Here is a 17,448-nt window from a genome sequence, read left to right on the forward strand (position 1 = left end):
CAATATTTATTTTCTTTTCAAATTCAAAAGTGACATTGCCAATCACTTTGTCACTGGTATATTCCTATCTTCACACCAAAATGGCTTAATTTTGTTTCTGGAGCCTTATTGAAGGACTGTAAACAATTTCGATGGTGAATAATTTACCCTGGGGTGAGGCCAACTTCGTGTTGGCCCATGTTTCAGTGTAATTGTTTTGCCAAAAGGCTAACATCCATGTGACACCCTCACTGGTCACAGAATATCTCAAAGCATTTGACTGCTGATGGAGTGCCTTTGAGGTACATTGACTGTTGTAATATAGGAAACACTTGAGCCAATTTGTGCTTCATCCTCCCACAAACAGCACTCTGATAACAGACAGAGAACCTGGTTTAATGATATTGATTGTGGGTAATTATCAGGTTGGCAATCCGGAATTAGTGGAATGCACCTCCTTCTTGTGTTCTTTTGTAATGCAATCATTATTTAACATGCAGATTTCCAGAAGGTGTCAACCATGATACCACATGAGAGATTTTCATCCTCACATTCCACATGTTCTCTTTCCTACCCAGAGACTGATGTCTACTCAGCTCATTGACTGATTTCCCAATCTGTACTCTGCCGCTTTTTAAAAGTCTGTTCACATGGGGTGTTCACATGTTCATTAAAAGAACATTGAATACAGGAGTTGGGACATCTTGTTGAAGCTGTACAAGACATTGGTAAGGCCACACTTGGAATGCTGTGTGCAATTCTGGTCACCCTATTATAGAAAGGATATTATTAAACTAGAAAGAGTGCAGAAAAGATTTACTAGGATGCTACCGGGTCTTGATGGATTGAGTTATAAGCAGAGGCTGAATAGACAGGGAGGCTGAGGGGTGACCTTATATAGGTCTATAAAATAATGAGGGGCACAGACAAGGTAGATAGTCAATATCTTTTTCCAAATGTAGGGGAGTCTAAAACTAGAGGACATAGGTTTAAAGTGAGAGGGGAGAGATACAAAAGTGCCCAAGGGGCAATTTATGCACACAGAGGGTGGTGAGTGTCTGGAACAAGCTGCCAGAGGTAGTAGTAGAGGCGGGTACAAATTTATCTTTTAAAAAGCATTTAGATAGTTACATGGGTACGATGGGTATAGAGGGATATGGGCCAAATGCGGGCAATTGGGGTTTGATCAAAAGGGCGGCATGACAAGTTGAGCCAAAGGGCCTGTTTCCATGCAGTAAACCTCTATGACTCTATGACTCTATGCGTTGAATGTCACGGGAATGGTCGGTGTTTGTTGCCCATCCCTAATTGCCCTTAATGGAGATAGCATGCTAGTCCACATTAGATGGCAGTTAAAAAGTAACCACATTATTGTGGTTCTGCAGCCACGTGTCGGCCAGAACAGGAATGGAGGGCAGATTTCCTATCCTTACAGACATGAGTGAATCAGATGGGGTTTTCGGGCAAATTCACAGAAATGAAAAAGAAACATAATTTCAACAAATGCATATTACTAAAAACAATTTATTGTCAATATTAAATCCATAAAAACATGGTCTCATTCAGTATAAAAATTGCCAATGTGGAAAAACATTGTCTATTCCATAACTCTAAATAAATATCAATAACTTAACATTTTTAAACTCATTTTACACATTGTGGAAACTGTCACAGTTTGTTACACAAAGACATCACAACAATAAATATCAATAAATTAGGGGAGCTGAAATTGGTTGAAATGTTCTCCATTGAGGAGGGTAGAAATGGAAAGGTCAGCGTGGCTCTGGGTTTAATGTTCTGCAAACCCACTTCCTGAAAGCCTGACAGTACATTCCAAATCAGACTCTCCACACACTGAAAATGTAAAGTTGCATCAGAGGAAAATAACACAGCCGTAAATATCAATAAATAAAAAATAAATAAAAATAAATAACCCAACAAGTCATCCATTTTTCTCTCATCATTAACGTAAAGTATAAAATTCATTACAATAATCCAGAAATAAATATAGTTTTAAATGAAAATTCTTTAAAATAAATATTCATTGTTCCCAGTCTGTAATAGAAAATACTTTTTCAGTTTCTTCTCCTGATTTGTGCCATTACGGAAGTCATCTGTTGTAATCGGGCCCTGGTCTCAGTGCGGATTATTTCCCAGGCACATTCACTGAATTTCTGAAAAAGAAAATTATTCAGGAAAATGGATTACAGAATGAATAGATTCCAAGAGAGTGAATTAATGTACATGCAAATAACCACACAGTCAATCATCAATGGTCCTACCTCCTGATTGAGAAACTTTTCCAGTTTCCTGAAGTAATTGTGAATGGTGAAGTTTCTCCTCATCTTGTGCTCTGACTCCTGTTTCCTGACACATTCTTCCAGCTCACTGAGCTGCCGATCCAGGATCAGCCGGAAATGTTCTACCTTGTCTCGGGCCCATGTGACTGAGCCCAGATTCATGCTGTAGATCTTGTTGATGTGTCGCAGAGTTTGATGGACAATCTGGATCCTGTCCTGTGTCTATACAAAATATACACAATGTCATGAGAGAGATTCCATTCCCCATAAGGCATAGTATGATATAGGCCATAAACAAATAAGGCTAAAAATGTTCAAATGGAAAATGTTCACCTTCAGCGACTTAAAAGGGGATCAGGCCTATGTATATTGAAATCAAACATTGCTATTTCTTCCTACATAGCATGTGGGCATCACCGGCAAAGCCAGAATTTGTTGCTCATCCCTAATTGTATTTGACATGAATATTTCAGGTAACATTTAAGAGTCAACCACATGATTGTGGGTTTGCAGTCACTTGTAGGCCAGACCGAGTAAGGAGAGCAAGTTTTCTTTCCTTAAAGGTCATGAATGAACCACATGGATCTTTACAAGAATCTTTGCCAGTCCCATTGCTGAGATTAGCTGTATTTCCAGGTTTATGAATTGAGCATGAATTCGACTGGCTGCCCTGGTGGAAATTGAACAAAAGTTCCCAGAGCATAACACTAGGCCTCGGGATTATTAGTCCAGTGGCATGAGCACTGTGCCACTATTACCTCCTAAACATTATTGGGTCAATAATAATTGCAAATAACCAATGGTAGTTTTTAAAAATTGGAGATGTTTTGGATACAAATTGGACTCCTTTCGATGAAGCAGAGAGGCCAGAGGTCATCCGATTTACAATAAAATTTAGACTCTTTGTTCAGTATAGAACCAAGCTGAATGTAGACGATACACACCAAAATTATCAAAAGAAATGAAGGGTGTATGCTACAACTGTACAGGACCTTGGTGAGACCACATTTGGAATATTGTGTGCAGTTCTGGTCACCTCACTATAAGAAGGATGTGGAAGCGCTGGAAAGAGTGCAGAGGAGATTTACCAGGATGCTGCCTGGTTTGGAGGGTAGGTCATATGAGGAAAGGTTGAGGGAGCTAGGGCTGTTCTCTCTGGAGCCGAGGAGGCTGAGGGGAGACTTAATAGAGGTGTATAAAATGATGAAGGGGATAGATAGAGTGAACGTTCAAAGACTATTTCCTCGGGTGGATGGAGCTATTACAAGGGGGCATAACTATAGGGTTCGTGGTGGGAGATACAGGACGGATATCAGAGGTAGGTTCTTTACGCAGAGAGTGGTTGGGGTGTGGAATGGACTGCCTGCAGTGATAGTGGAGTCAGACACTTTAGAAACATTTAAGCGGTTATTGGATAGGCACATGGAGCACACCAGGATGATAGGGAGTGGGATAGCTTGATCTTGGTTTCAGATAAAGCTCGGCACAACATCGTGGGCCGAAGGGCCTGTTCTGTGCTGTACTGTTCTATGTTCTATGTTCTATGTGTATACGATGCATGAGAATTAATGCCAGGTATCGTAAAGGTGAAGCTAAAAATGGGTCATAAGAATATAAAGAATGTGGAGATGCCGGGATTGGACAAGGGAGGAGAAGATACGAGTCCAAGGTGTTTATTTGAAAACCGTAATTTGAATTTGGCTCCAGTTGAGAAGGAGATGCTTCAAATGTTACAGTAAAGGGAGAAGTCGTCAAGAAATTGGATGGGATAAAAATAGATAAAAAGGGGGTATCACTGTAGCGGTGAAACAGGGAATGTTGCTGCTTGTCCTCAATGCACCTGTCAAAATTCCAGGATCAAAGAGGGATGACATTTCTCAGGTGAATAAGTCTTGGATGGAAGGCCTGGAGAGGTGAGGATTGTAGGAGATATGGGAAATTGGTCAGAAGCATAAGGTTGTTGTTCTTCCAACACATCTTGCACTGCAATGATGCCGGGTCACTTGACCAGTCCAGTACTGCCTTTGAATGAGAGACATACCCACAATTCCACCTGACCCCACCGACAATACTAGCAACCTGGAAGCAAACCGAAAACATGACTTTCTGGATTCCCACTTGCCGAATCCCCTGATTCCTACTGGTTGTGTAAAGATGTCAGTGGGGATAAGGCCCTTATATGGGCATTACATCTGTGTCTCCAAGACCCTCTAACATCAGTTAATGGGAACAGTTTTCCCTTGACTGCCTTTCGGAAACAGCCATAATCCTGAAATATTCTGCACTCAGGCTGTTTCCCAAAGATGTAATGTACATTGTTAACGCAAGGGATATTTCAATTCCATTGAGTCACATAAGAGTCACATAAGAGTCACACGCTGCATGGAGGCATGTTGAATTTCATTGCACTTTCTGTCATTTTGAAGTTGAAATGTTTTGTAATACTCTTCGGCAAATGTTATGAATAATTCATATTTTTGTGGTGAAAGTTAGTGATCAGAAGAATGAAAGTGTAAGGGACAGGGAGATACAGAAAATACAATAGTTCGCGGGCATCTGATCATTCGAACAAGAGGGCTTATTGGAGAGGAAGGAATGGTTCGAGGGACGGATATAATTTCAGGGGGTTCGAGAAAGAGATAGTAAGTGCGGTAACAGTGAAATTACGGAGTGAGTTAGATACAGAGTGAAATACAATGACAGAGAATTCTGCCATTGTCACAATGGGTGGAAATCACACGATTGAAAATTCTTGCAGTTGCCAGTTCCGATCAGATTGTTGATCTAACTTTCTATAAAACCTCTGTCTAAATAAAATGAACCGAGATTTTACTCACCTCTAATCCCTTCGAAAGTTTCACCAGGTCCAAGGGCTTGGATTTCAGGAAGTGTCTCTGTTTTATACAGTGTTGGGGAAAGGAGCCACCCTGAGAGGAGAAAAAATATAATTAATTATAAATCCCCAGAAATGTCTCCTGATTTGACATTTCACACGCTGCTCAGAATGCAGCTTTAACTCACCATTTGATTGAGTTTGCTGAGTGTGTGTGTGTTGAGAACTTGCTGTAACTGCAGCCTCTCATAGCCCAGACTGAGGGTCCCGCACAAGAAGAGCGACACCATCCAGAATCTCCAAATACTCGCCAATGCCATGACCAACCGAGTCAGAGTGAAACCCCGAACTGAGGATAAGACACCGACCGGATCCGGGTTCAACTCCGAACAATTATTTTCAAACGAATGAAAATCTAAATAGTTCCGCTTCTGAACACCGAGTGAACCGCTGAGCTGTTCAGTTCTCTTTCCGTGTGTCTGTCTCTCTCTCTCTGTGTATCCGTGTATATATGTGGACTGTGCTGGGAGGGACTGTCCCTGCCATGCTGTCTCAGGTGCTGGCGATTACATTGGAAAAGTGAAATCTGGTAGCGGGAGTTTTGGAAGTTCTTCAGGAGAGGAATAGTTAATCTGCTCCCTGTCTGAGGTAAGGAATCGGAAAGCTGGAGTTTCCGGAACCAGGGACTGAAAGATCCCCGAGAGAAAAATCACAAACAGCGCTCGGTTACAGCTCAAAGTTCCAACAATCGGAATCAATATTATTAATATCCATTTTGTAAAAGCAGATTATTCCCTTCAAATTGGATTCACTTTAAGGGTACAATAAATTTGCGGTTCGTCAGATTGTTGGAGTTTGAGGCTGTTCTTCTTGAGTTCTCTGACCGAAGGCGGGCCCAACCCATTTTCCCACAAGAGCTCCATAAGGTGATTATTACATTCAGAAATGACACTCAATGTGCCCGTGACACAGGTAATCTCTCCCTCCTCCTTGTCGCTCTGTCCGCAGCCTTTGACATGGGCGCGCAGACCATCATCATTCAACTCTCTCCCCCACGGTGCAACTGATGGGGAGCACTCTCTCTGCCTCTCATTCTTACTGAAGTCATTGTACCCTGAGAATATCCAGAATCGCATCCTTTCTCCCCCACACTCCACCACGCACCTCACCTTTCAGCCTCTGCTGTCCATGAGGATATCTCCCTGCTCCCTTTTCTAATTCTCATCTCCACGCTGCCCCATGGGGACATCACTCACCATTTACCCATCACCCCTGTGCTGGTTGAATTATGTTGGCTCCTGCTTCAGGAATGCCTTGATTTTAAAAATCTCACCCAAATTTTCAAACTCCGCCAGTCCCTCATCCCTCCCTATCCCTGTAATCACCTCCAGCCGCGAATCCCTACGAGATACCTGCGCTGCTCCAATTCTTTCCCCGCGCCCCCCCCCCACCCCCCCTGAATTCCCCATTTTCATTCACCCACGATGGGTGGTGTCTCTTCAGTTGCTCAACCCTCAACCTCTGTAATTTCTGCCCTAAACCTCACCGCCTCCCTTTACCCCATTAAAACGCTCCTTAAAATCAACTTCATTCATCAAGTTATTGCTCACCTGCCTCAGTATCTCCTCGTCTGACTGACTATCCAATGTTTCTGGATAACACGCCTGTGAATCACTTTGAACCATCAATCTCTCTCTATAAAGATGAGTGCTTGTTACTGATGGGCTGTCTCTGATTTCCCCCCTCTCAGGCTCACATTCCCCTTTATCCTTCACTCAGTCCCCTTCTCCTCAATGTCTGCTTTCTATTTCTCTCTCCGATCAGAGTTGCTCCTTCAAACAGATTCAGATTCAATCTCTCCCGGTCCCTCCCTCCCCTCAATATCATTCCCAGTTTCAACTCACCATTTGATTGAGTTTGCTGAGTGTGTGTTTGTTGAGAACTTGCTGTAACTGCAGCCTCTCGCAGCCCAGACTGAGGGTACCGGACAAGAAGAGCGACACCATCCAAAATCTCCAAATCCTCGACAAAGCCATGACCAACCGGGTCAGAGGGAAAGTCCGATGTGGAAGAGGAGAAACCGGCGGCTTTGGTGGTTCAGCGGCGAGAACGGTTCTTGCGAAGAGAATTCAAGTCGGGAAGTGGAATTGGAGCTTGTGGTCCGGGAGCGAGCGCCTGTGTTGCCGAATGGTGTGTGTGGATTCTGCTGCGAGCTGGCATTGGCACTGCCAGGCTGCCCGCTTTAATGTGTGCCCATTACATTGCAAAAGTGAAAATGAGCTGCAGGGGTTTTGGGAGAGCTGCGGGAGACCAGTAGTTTGTGCGGTTTCTGTGTGAGGTCAGGAATGGGAAAGCTGGAGACTCCCGAAGCAGCGAGTGAGAAATCCCCGGGAGAAAATCACAAGCAGCGCTCGGTTGCAGCTCAGTGTTGTGTGGGCTTCACATCACCCGGGGGGCACTAAGGTACTGCAGAGGTGGGCTCTGTATTGGGGGGCAGTGTGGACATGGATTGGTGTCTGCAAATGACCATCCGGATTACAGAGATACCGAGAGCGGCGCATTTTAGTGCGGTCATTCGGCCCCATTCCCTCTGATATCCCCGCTGTGTCCACATCGCGTTTGTCCTGTTAACCATTCCCAGCTTGAACATTGCAGAGAGACCGGCTCAGAGCCCAGGCTCGCCGCTTAATGGAGACTGACTCCGCTCCCATTGAGCTGCCCCACAATCTGCTCTTTAACTGCAAGAAGTTGCTCATTTCTCGCTTCTTTTCTGCAGCCATTTCCAGACTCTGACTGAGAGAATATTGAATCTGTTCCGATTCTGAGTGGGAAAGTGATCCCCGCTCCCTTTCCTTTCGCCCCGTTTGTTTCTCCTCTCTGTCCCGGGAAAGTGTCCGCCTCACTTTCTCTCTGGAAATGAGCCTTGTGTCAGTTTGTGCCGAAAGCGAAAGTGCCTCAGGGAAAGTGAGGCGTTTTGTCATTTCCGACAGTGGGGAGAGTTTGTGAAGAGAGCGGCTCACACTGAGAGGGCTGAGGGGAGGGGCTGCAAAAGGTTTTCTGATATCCGGGATTAACCCATGGGAATGGCACCGAATCCCTGTCAGATGCAACTGGGATCCGAATCTTCAGTCCGGGTGTCGGTGGGAGTGAGATCCCACAGAACCAACTGTATCATAGAATCCTAGAGCGCAGAAGGAGGCTATTCGGCCCAAAGCGTCTTCTCGCCGACCACAATCGCACCCTATTCCGTAACCCCACATATTTACCCTGCTACTCGCCTTGACACTAGGATTAATTCAGCACGGCCAATCCATCGAACCTACATATCTTTGGACTGTGAGGGGAAACCGGAGCACCCGGAGGAAACCCACGCAGACGCGGGGAGAATGTGCAAACTCCACACATAGAACATAGAACAGTACAGCACAGAACAGGCCCTTCGGCCCACGATGTTGTGCCGAGCACACAGTGAGCCGAGGCTGGAATTGAACCCGTGTCCCTGGTGCTGTGAGGCAGCAGTGCTAAGCACTGTGCCACCATGCCGCCCCTTTCTGCAGACCGGAGACACAATGCAATTTTCAATAATGCTGACAGGAATAAACTAATGGTAAATAAAACTGTCGGAATTGTAAGGGAGGGTCAGGAATGTCGAGGAAGCATTTTACAAACAACATTAGCCAGAAACATGCCCGGAAAGAACAAGACCTATGGCAGCATGTCCACCTTCACCAGGTAAAAATCTCCGCTCCATTCACAGATACCTGGGACCAATTTAATTTCTTTAATGCTTTCATGAGATCTGAGCGACTCTGCAGGGCTAACATTTGTTGCTCATTCCTAATTGCCCCGCAGACGGTGATGGTGAGCCGTTTGTTTTTTACTTGCTGCTGTCCTTGTGAAGCAAATAAACCTATAGGAGTGTTGGGAAGAGATTTCCAGGATGTTTATCCAGAAAGAGTGAAGGGATGGTGATGTGGTCCCGAGTCGGCATGCTGGGTGGCTTGAAGGTGAACTTGCAGGTTGTGTTCTTAATATGCGTTTGTTACCCTTGATCGTCTGGGGGGTAGAGGTGGTGGGTTTGGAAGGTGCTGTTGAAGGAGCCTGAGTGGGTTGCTGCAGTGAATCTTGGAGATGGGACACACTGCTGCCACTGTGCGGTGGTGGTGCGGAAGTCAATGTTTAAGTTCGTGAAAGGAGTGCAGACTTCCGGGTATAGATATTATACAATGAGTGGAGATTTCATGCTATGTAGAAATTGAAGACAATTGTACAGCTGTTTCTTTATCCTCACTTTTCACCCTATCCGCCTCCACCACCCTTACCGAAATTGAGAGGTTATTGCAAAACTTTCTGCTCCAATTTAATTGCCAATTAATAAATGTGACATGAAGCAGCACAACGGGACGGTATATTCAAATTCATTAAAAAAAATACATTAAACTGTTAATTTATGCACTTCTGCTTTTATTTGGATGCAGAATAACTCATTCACGATATCTGTTGACCCAAACCATAGATATTATAATGAACTTATCAGTTTACCCTCTGTTAGAATCCTGCTTTAAAATGACTGAAAATGAGCTTTAAAAAGACAGGTCCATTTTCTGCTGAATCTGGGGTGCAATAGTTATTTTCTTTTCAAATTCAAAAGTTACATTGCCAATCACTTCATCACAGGTCTATTGCTGTCCTCACACCAAAATGGCTCAATTTTGTTTCTGGAGCCTTATTGAAGGCCTGTAAACAATTTCAATGGAGAATAGTTTACCCGGGGTTAGCCAGTTTCGTGTGGGCCCAGTTTTCAATATAATTGTTTCACAAAAGGCTTACATCCATGTGACAACCTCACTGTTCACAGAATATCTTAAATCATTTGACTGCTGATGGAGTGGTTTTGAGGTACATTGTCTGTTGTAATATAGGAAACACATGAGTCAATTTGTGCTTCATACTCCCACAAACAGCACTCTGATGACAGACAGAGAACCTGGTTTAATGATATTGATTGTGGGTAATTATCAGGTTGGCAATCCGGAATTAGTGGAATGCTCCTCCTTCTTGTGTTCTTTTGTAATGCAATCATTATTTAACATGCAGATTTCCAGAAGGTGTAAACCATGATACCACATGAGAGATTTTCATCCTCACGTTCCACATATTCTCTTCCCTACCCATAGTCTGATGTCTCCTTAGCCCATTGACTGATTTCCCAATCTGTACTCTGTCGCTTTTTAAAAGTTTGTTCACATGGGTTGCATGTCACGGGAATGGTCTGTGTTTGTTGCCCATCTCTAATTGCCCTGAATGGAGATAGCATTCAAGGCCACTTGAGCGGGCAGCTAAAACGTAAGCACAATGCTGTGGTTCGGCAGCCACATGTCGGCCAGAACAGGAATGGAGGGCAGATTTACTTTCCAGACATGAGTGAATCAGATGGGTTTTTCGGGCAAATTCACAGAAATGGGAAAGATACATAATTTCAACAAATGTGTATTATTAAAAACAATTTATTGCAAATATTAAATACATCAAAACATGGTCTCATTCAGTATAAAAATTGCCAGTGTGGAAAAACATTGTTTATTCCATAACTCTAAATAAATATCAATAACTTAACATTTTAAAACTCATTTTATACATTGTGGAAACTGTCACATTTTGTTACACAAAGACATCACAACAATAAATATCAATAAATTAGGGCAGCTGAAATTGGTTGAAATTTCCATTTAGGAGGGTAGAAATGGAAAGGTCAGCGTGGCTTTGGGTTTATTGTTCTGCAAACCCACTTCCTGCAAGCCTGACAGTACATTCCAAATCAGACTCTCCACACACTGAAACTGTAACGTTGCATCAGAGGAAAATATCACAGTTGTAAATATCAATAAATAAAAAATAAATAAAAATAAATAACCCAACAAATCATCCAGTATTCTCCCATCATTAAAGTAAAGTACAAAATTCATTACAAATATCCATAAACAAATATAGTTTTAAATGAAAATTCTTTAAAATAAATATTCATTGTTCCCAGTCCGTAATAGAAATGTCTTTTTCAGTTTCTTCTCCTGATTTGTGCCATTACGGAAGTCATCTGTTGTAATCGGGCCCTGGTCTCAGTGCGGATTATTTCCCAGGCACATTCACTGAATTTCTGAAAAACAAAATTATTCAGGAAAATGGATTACAGAATGAATAGATTCCAAAGGGGTAAGTTAATGTACATGCCAATAACCACACAGTCAATCATCAATGGTCCTACCTCCTGATTGAGAAACTTTTCCAGTTTCCTGAAGTAATTGTGAATGGTGAAATTTCTCCTCATCTTGTGCTCTGACTCCTGATTCCTGACACATTCTTCCAGCTCACTGAGCTGCCGATCCAGGAGCAACCGGAAATGTTCCACCTTGTCTCGGGCCCATGTGACTGAGCCCAGATTCATGCTGTAGATCTTGTTGATGTGTCGCAGAGTTTGATGGACAATCTGGATCCTGTCCTGTGTCTATACAAAATATACACAATGCCATTAGAGATTCCATTCCCCATAAGGCATCGTATGATATAGGCCATAAACAAATAAGGCTAAAAATGTTCAAATTAAAAATGTTCATCTTCAGCGACTTAAAAGGGGATCAGGCCTATGTGTATTGGAATCAAACATTGCTATTTCTTCCTACATAGCATGTGGTAATCACCTGCAAAACCAGAATTTGTTGCTCATCCCTAATTGTATTTGACATGAATATTTCAGGTAACATTTAAGAATCAACCACATGATTGTGGGTTTGCAGTCACTTGTCGGCCAGACCGAGTAAGGACAGAGGTTTTCTTTCCTTAAAGGTCATTAATGAACCAGATGGACGTTTACAACAATCTATGACAGTCCCATTGCTGGAATTAGCTGTATTTCCAGATTTATGAATTGAGAATGAATTCAACTGGCTGCCCTGGTGGAAATTGAACAAATGTGCCCACAGCCTAACACTAGGCCTCGGGATCATTAGTCCAGTGGCATGAGCACTGTGTCACTATCACCTCCTAAATATTATTTATTGGGTCAATAATTATTGCAAATAAGCAATGGGAGTTTTTGAAAGTGGAGATGTTTTGGATACAAACTTGGCTCCTTTTATTGAAGCAGCGAGGCCAGAGGACATCCGATTTACAATAAAAATTAGACTCTTTGTTCAGTATAGAACCAGGCTGAATGCAGACCATATACACAAAAATTATCAAAAGAAATTAGGAGTGAATACGATGCATGAGAATTAATGAGAGGTATCGTAAGGAGGAAGCTAAAAATGGGTCATACTAACATAAAGATTGTGGAGATGGTGATGTTGGATGAGGGGGGAGAAAATACAAGTCCAAGATGTTTATTTGAAATCAGTGATTTGAAATTGGCTCCAGTTGAGAAGGAGATGCTTCAAATGTTACAGTAAAGGGAGAAGTAGTCAAGAAATTGGATGCGATAAAAATCGATAAAAAGGGGGTATCACTGTGGTGGTGAAACTGGGAATGTTGCTGCCTGTCCTCAATGCATCTGTCAAAAGTCCAGGATCAAAGAGGGATGACACTTCTCAGGTGAGTAAAACCTGGATGGAAGTCCTGGAGAGGTGAGGATTGTAGGCAATATGGGAAAATGGACAGAAACATAAGGTTGTTGTTCTTCCATCACATCTTGCACTGCACCATAGAATCATAGAATCCTACAGTGCAGAAAGAGGCCATTCGGCCCATCGAATTTGCACCGACCACAATCCCACCCAGTACCTACCACCAATCCCTACATATTTTATCCACTAACCCCTCTCACCTGTGCATCCCAGAACACTAAGGGACAATTTAGAATGGCCAATCAACCCAGCCCACACATCTTTGGACTGTGGGAGGAAACCGGAGCACCCGGAGAAAACCCACGCAGACACAGGGAGAATGTACAAACTCCACATAGAGAGCAACCCGAGCCGGGATTCGAACCCAGATCGCTGGAGCTGTGATGCAGCAGTGCTAACCACTGTGCTACTGTGCCGACCAGATGCCGGTCACTTGACCAGTCCAGTACTGCCTTTGAATGAGAGACATACCCACAACTCCTCCTGACCCCACCTACAATGTTAGCAACCTGGAAGCAAACCGACAAGGTGACTTTATCGATTCCCACTTGCTGAATCCCCTGATTCCTACTGGTTGTGTAAAGCTGTCAGTGAGGCTGAGGCCCTTATATGGGAATTAAATCTGTGTCTCCCAGACCGTCTAACATCAGTAAATGGGAACAGTTTTCCCTTGACAGCCTTTCGGAAACAGCCATAATCCTGAGATATTCTGCACTCAGACTGTATCCCAAACATATCATGTACATTGTTAACGCTAAGGATATTTCAATTGTGGGCGGCACGGTAGCACAGTGGTTAGCACTGCTGCTTCACAGCTCCAGGGTCCCGGGTTCGATTCCTGGCTCGGGTCACTGTCTGTGTGGAGTTTGCACATTCTCCTCGTGTCTGCGTGGGTTTCCTCCGGGTGCTCCGGTTTCCTCTCACAGTCCAAAGATGTGCGGGTTAGGTTGATTGGCCAGGTTAAAAATTGCCCCTTAGAGTCCTGAGATGCGTAGGTTAGAGGGATTAGCAGGTAAAATATGTGGGGGTAGGGCCTGGGTGGGATTGTGGTCGGTGCAGACTCGATGGGCCGAATGGCCTCCTTCTGCACTGTAGGGATTCTATGATTCTACAATTGCATTGAGTCGCATAAGAGTGGGACATGCTGCATGGAGGCATGTTGAATTTCATCGCACTTTCTATGATTTTGAAGTTGAAATGTTTTGTAATACTCTTCCGCAAATGTTATCAAGAATTCATATTTTTGGGGTGAAATCTAGTGATCAGAAGAATGAAAGTGTAAGGGGCAGGGAGATACAGAATTTGAAGTAGTTCGCGGGCATCTGATCGTTAGAGCAAGCGGGCTTATTGGAGAGGAAGGAATGGTTAGAGAGACCGATATAATTTCAGGGGGTTCGAGATAGAGAGATAGTAAGTGCGGTAACAGTGAAATTACTGAGTGAGTAAGATACAGAGTGAAATACAATGACAGGGAATTCTGCCATTGTCACAATGGGTGGAAATCAGTGATTGAAAATTCTTGCAGTTGCCAGTTCCGATCAGATTGTTGATCGAACTTTCCATAAAACCTCAGTCGAAATAAAATGAACCGAGATTTTACTCACCTCTAATCCCTTCGAAAGTTTCACCAGGTCCAAGGGCTTGGATTTCAGGAAGTTTCTCTGTTTTATACAGTGTTGGGGAAAGGAGCCACTCTGAGAGGAGAAAAAATATAATTAATTATAAATCCCCAGAAATGTCCCCTGATTTGACATTTCACACGCTGCTCAGAATGCAGCTTTAACTCACCATTTGATTGAGTTTGCTGAGTGTGTGTGCGTTGAGAACTTGCTGTAACTGCAGCCTCTCACAGCCCAGACTGAGGGTCCCGGACAAGAAGAACGACACCAAAATATCCAAATACTCGCCAATGCCATGACCGACCGAGTCAGAGTGAAACCCCCGAACTGAGGATAAGACACCGGCCAAATCCGGGTTCAACTCCGAACAACAATTATTTTCAGACGAAAATCTAAATAGTTCCGCTTCTGACGCCCGAGTGAACGGCTGAACTGTTCAGTCCTCTTTCCGTGTGTCTGTCTGTCTCTCTCTCTGTGTATCTGTGTATATATGTGGACTGTGCTGGGAGGAACTGTCCCTGCTATGCTGTCGCAGGGACTGGCGATTACAATATTAAAGTGAAATCTGGTAGCGGGAGTTTTGGAAGTTCATCAGGAGACGAATAGTTAGTCCGCTCCTTTCTGAGGTAAGGAATCGGAAAGCTGGAGATTCCGGAACCAGGGACTGGAAGATCCCCGATGGAAAAATCACAAACAGCGCTCGGTTCCAGATCAAAGTTCCAACAATCTGGATCAATATTAATAATATCCATTTTGTAAAAAACAGATTATTACCTTCAAGTTCATCGGATTCACATTAAGGGGACAATAAAGTTGCGGTTGGTCAGATTGTTGGATTTTGATGCTGTTCTTGAGTTCTCGGCACGAATGCGGGCCCAACCCATTTTCCCACAAGAGCTCCATAAGGTTATTATTACATTCAGAAATGACACTCAATGTGCCGTGACACAGGTAATCTCTCCCTCCTCCTTGACGCTCTGTCCGCAGCCTCTGACATGGGCAAGCAGACCCTCATCATTCAACTCTCTCCCCCACGGTGCAGCTGATTGGGAGAACTCTCTCTGCCTCTCATTCTTACTGAAGTCATTATACCCTGAAAATATTCAGAATCGCATCTTTTCTCCCCCACACTCCTCCATGCACCCCACCTTTCAGTCTCTGCTGTCCATGAGGATCTCTCCCTGCTCCCTTTTCTAATTGTCATCTCCAGGCTGCCCCATGGGGACATCACTCACCATTTACCCATCACCCCTGTGCTCGTTGAATTATGTTGGCTCCTACTTCAGGAATGTCTTGATTTTAAAAATCTCACTCTCATTTTCAAACTCCGCCAGTCCCTCATCCCTCCCTATCTCTGTAATAACGTCCAGCCGCGAAACCCGACGAGATATCTGCTCTGCTCCAATTCTGGCCCCTCGAGAATTCTCCATTTTAATTCACCCACCATGGGTGGTGTCTCTTCAGCTGCTCAACCCTCAACCCCTGTAATTTCTGCCCTAAACCTCTCCGGCTCCCTTTACCCCATTAAAACGCTCCTTAAAATCAACTTCATTCATCAAGTTATTGCTCACCTGCCTCAGTATCTCCTCGTCTGACTGACTATCCAATGTTTCTGTATAACACGCCTGTGAATCACGTTGAACCATAAATCTCTCTCTATAATGATGAGTGCTTGTTACTGATGGGCTGTCTCTGATTTCCCCCCTCTCAGGCTCACATTCCCCTTTATCCTTCACTCAGTCCCCTTCTCCTCAATTTCTGCTTTCTATTTCTCTCTCAGATCAGAGTTGCTCCTTCAAACAGATTCAGATTCAACCTCTCCCGGTTCCTCTCTCCCCTCAATATCATTCCCAGTTTCAACTCACCATTTGATTGAGTTTGCTGAGTGTGTGTTTGTTGAGAACTTGCTGTAACTGCAGCCTCTCGCAGCCCAGACTGAGGGTGCCGGACAAGAAGAGCGACACGATCCAAAATCTCCAAATCCTCGCCAAAGCCATGACCAACCGAGTCAGAGGGAAAGTCCGATGTGGAAGAGGAGAAACCGGCGGCTTTGGTGGTTCAGCGGCGAGAACCGTTCTTGCGAAGAGAATTCAAGTCGGGAAGTGGAATTGGAGCCGCTTGTGATCCGGGAGCGAGCGCCTGTGTTGCCGAATGGTGTGAGTGTGGATTCTGCTGCTCGCTGGCACTGGCACTGCCAGGCTGCCCGCTTTAATGTGCGCCCATTACATTGCAAAAGTGAAAATGGGCTGCAGTGGTTTTGGGAGAGCTGCGGGAGATCAGTAGTTTGTGCGGTTTCTGTGTGAGGTCAGGAATGGAAAAGCTGGAGACTCCCGAAGCAGCGAGTGAGAAATCCCCGGGAGAAAATCACAAGCAGCGCTCGGTTGCAGCTCAGTGTTGTGTGGGCTTCACATCACCCGAGGGGGCACTAAGGTGCTGCAGAGGGGGGCTCTGTATTGGGGGGCAGTGTGGACATGGATTGGGGGCTGCATTTGACCATCCGGATTATAGAGACTCCGAGAGAGGCGTCTTTTAGTGCGGGCATTCGGCCCCATTCCCTCTGATATCCCCGCTATGTTCACATCGCGTTTGTCCTGTTCACACTTCCCAGCTTGAACATTGCAGAGAGACCGGCTCAGAGCCCAGGCTCGCCGCTTAATGGAGACTGACTCCGCTCCCATTGAGCAGCCCCACAATCTGCTCTTTAACTGCAAGAAGTTGCTCATTTCTCGCTTCTTTTCTGCAGCCATTTCCAGACTCTGACTGAGAGAATATTGAATCTGTTCCGATTCTGAGTGGGAAAGTGATCCCGCTCCCTTTCCTTTCGCCCTGGTTGTTTCTCCTCTCTGTCCCGGGAAAGTGTCCGCCTCACTTTCTCTCTGGAAATGAGCCTTGTGTCAGTTTGTGCCGAAAGTGAAAGTGTCTCAGGGAAAGTGAGGCGTTTTGTCATTTCCGACAGTGGGGAGAGTTTGTGAAGAGAGCGGCTCACACTGAGAGGGCTGAGGGGAGGGGCTGCCAAGGGGTTTCTGATATTCGGGATTAACCCATGTTCCACAGGGAGGAAGATATAGGAGCAGAGTTAGGCCATTCGGCCCATCAATTCC

At 44.4% G+C, this 17,448-nt stretch overlaps 2 protein-coding genes across 2 annotated transcripts; both read right to left on the bottom strand.

Moving 5' to 3' along the window:
* Positions 1 to 2,054: 2,054 nt before the first annotated feature.
* LOC144500948 (interferon alpha-B-like) lies at positions 2,055 to 7,148 on the bottom strand. The gene is made up of 4 exons (XM_078224446.1): positions 7,017 to 7,148; positions 5,117 to 5,206; positions 2,262 to 2,501; positions 2,055 to 2,153 (listed from the first exon to the last, which is right to left on the bottom strand). Exons 1-4 carry the CDS (start codon positions 7,146 to 7,148, stop codon positions 2,055 to 2,057), a joined length of 561 nt encoding a protein of 186 aa, XP_078080572.1.
* A 4,019-nt stretch (positions 7,149 to 11,167) lies between these two features.
* LOC144500950 (interferon alpha-B-like) lies at positions 11,168 to 16,344 on the bottom strand. Its single transcript, XM_078224447.1, has 4 exons — positions 16,213 to 16,344; positions 14,333 to 14,422; positions 11,375 to 11,614; positions 11,168 to 11,266 (listed from the first exon to the last, which is right to left on the bottom strand). Exons 1-4 carry the CDS (start codon positions 16,342 to 16,344, stop codon positions 11,168 to 11,170), a joined length of 561 nt encoding a protein of 186 aa, XP_078080573.1.
* Between the last annotated feature and the right edge of the window lie 1,104 nt (positions 16,345 to 17,448).

This window comes from Mustelus asterias, chromosome 11 (genome assembly GCF_964213995.1).
Source record: "Mustelus asterias chromosome 11, sMusAst1.hap1.1, whole genome shotgun sequence".
NCBI lineage: Eukaryota > Metazoa > Chordata > Chondrichthyes > Carcharhiniformes > Triakidae > Mustelus > Mustelus asterias.

Bases quoted from the DNA above. Each gene is read 5' to 3' on its own strand.
- LOC144500948 (XM_078224446.1), bottom strand. From the start codon at position 7,148: ATGGCTTTGTCGAGGATTTGGAGATTTTGGATGGTGTCGCTCTTCTTG. The intron at 5,207-7,016 runs GTGAGTTGAAAC...TTCTCCTCTCAG, and splicing joins TCAGCAAACTCAATCAAATG to GGTGGCTCCTTTCCCCAACA. The intron at 2,502-5,116 runs GTGAGTAAAATC...TATTTTGTATAG, and splicing joins AACTTTCGAAGGGATTAGAG to ACACAGGACAGGATCCAGAT.
- LOC144500950 (XM_078224447.1), bottom strand. From the start codon at position 16,344: ATGGCTTTGGCGAGGATTTGGAGATTTTGGATCGTGTCGCTCTTCTTG. The intron at 11,615-14,332 runs GTGAGTAAAATC...TATTTTGTATAG, and splicing joins AACTTTCGAAGGGATTAGAG to ACACAGGACAGGATCCAGAT. The intron at 11,267-11,374 runs GTAGGACCATTG...TTTGTTTTTCAG, and splicing joins AAAAGTTTCTCAATCAGGAG to AAATTCAGTGAATGTGCCTG.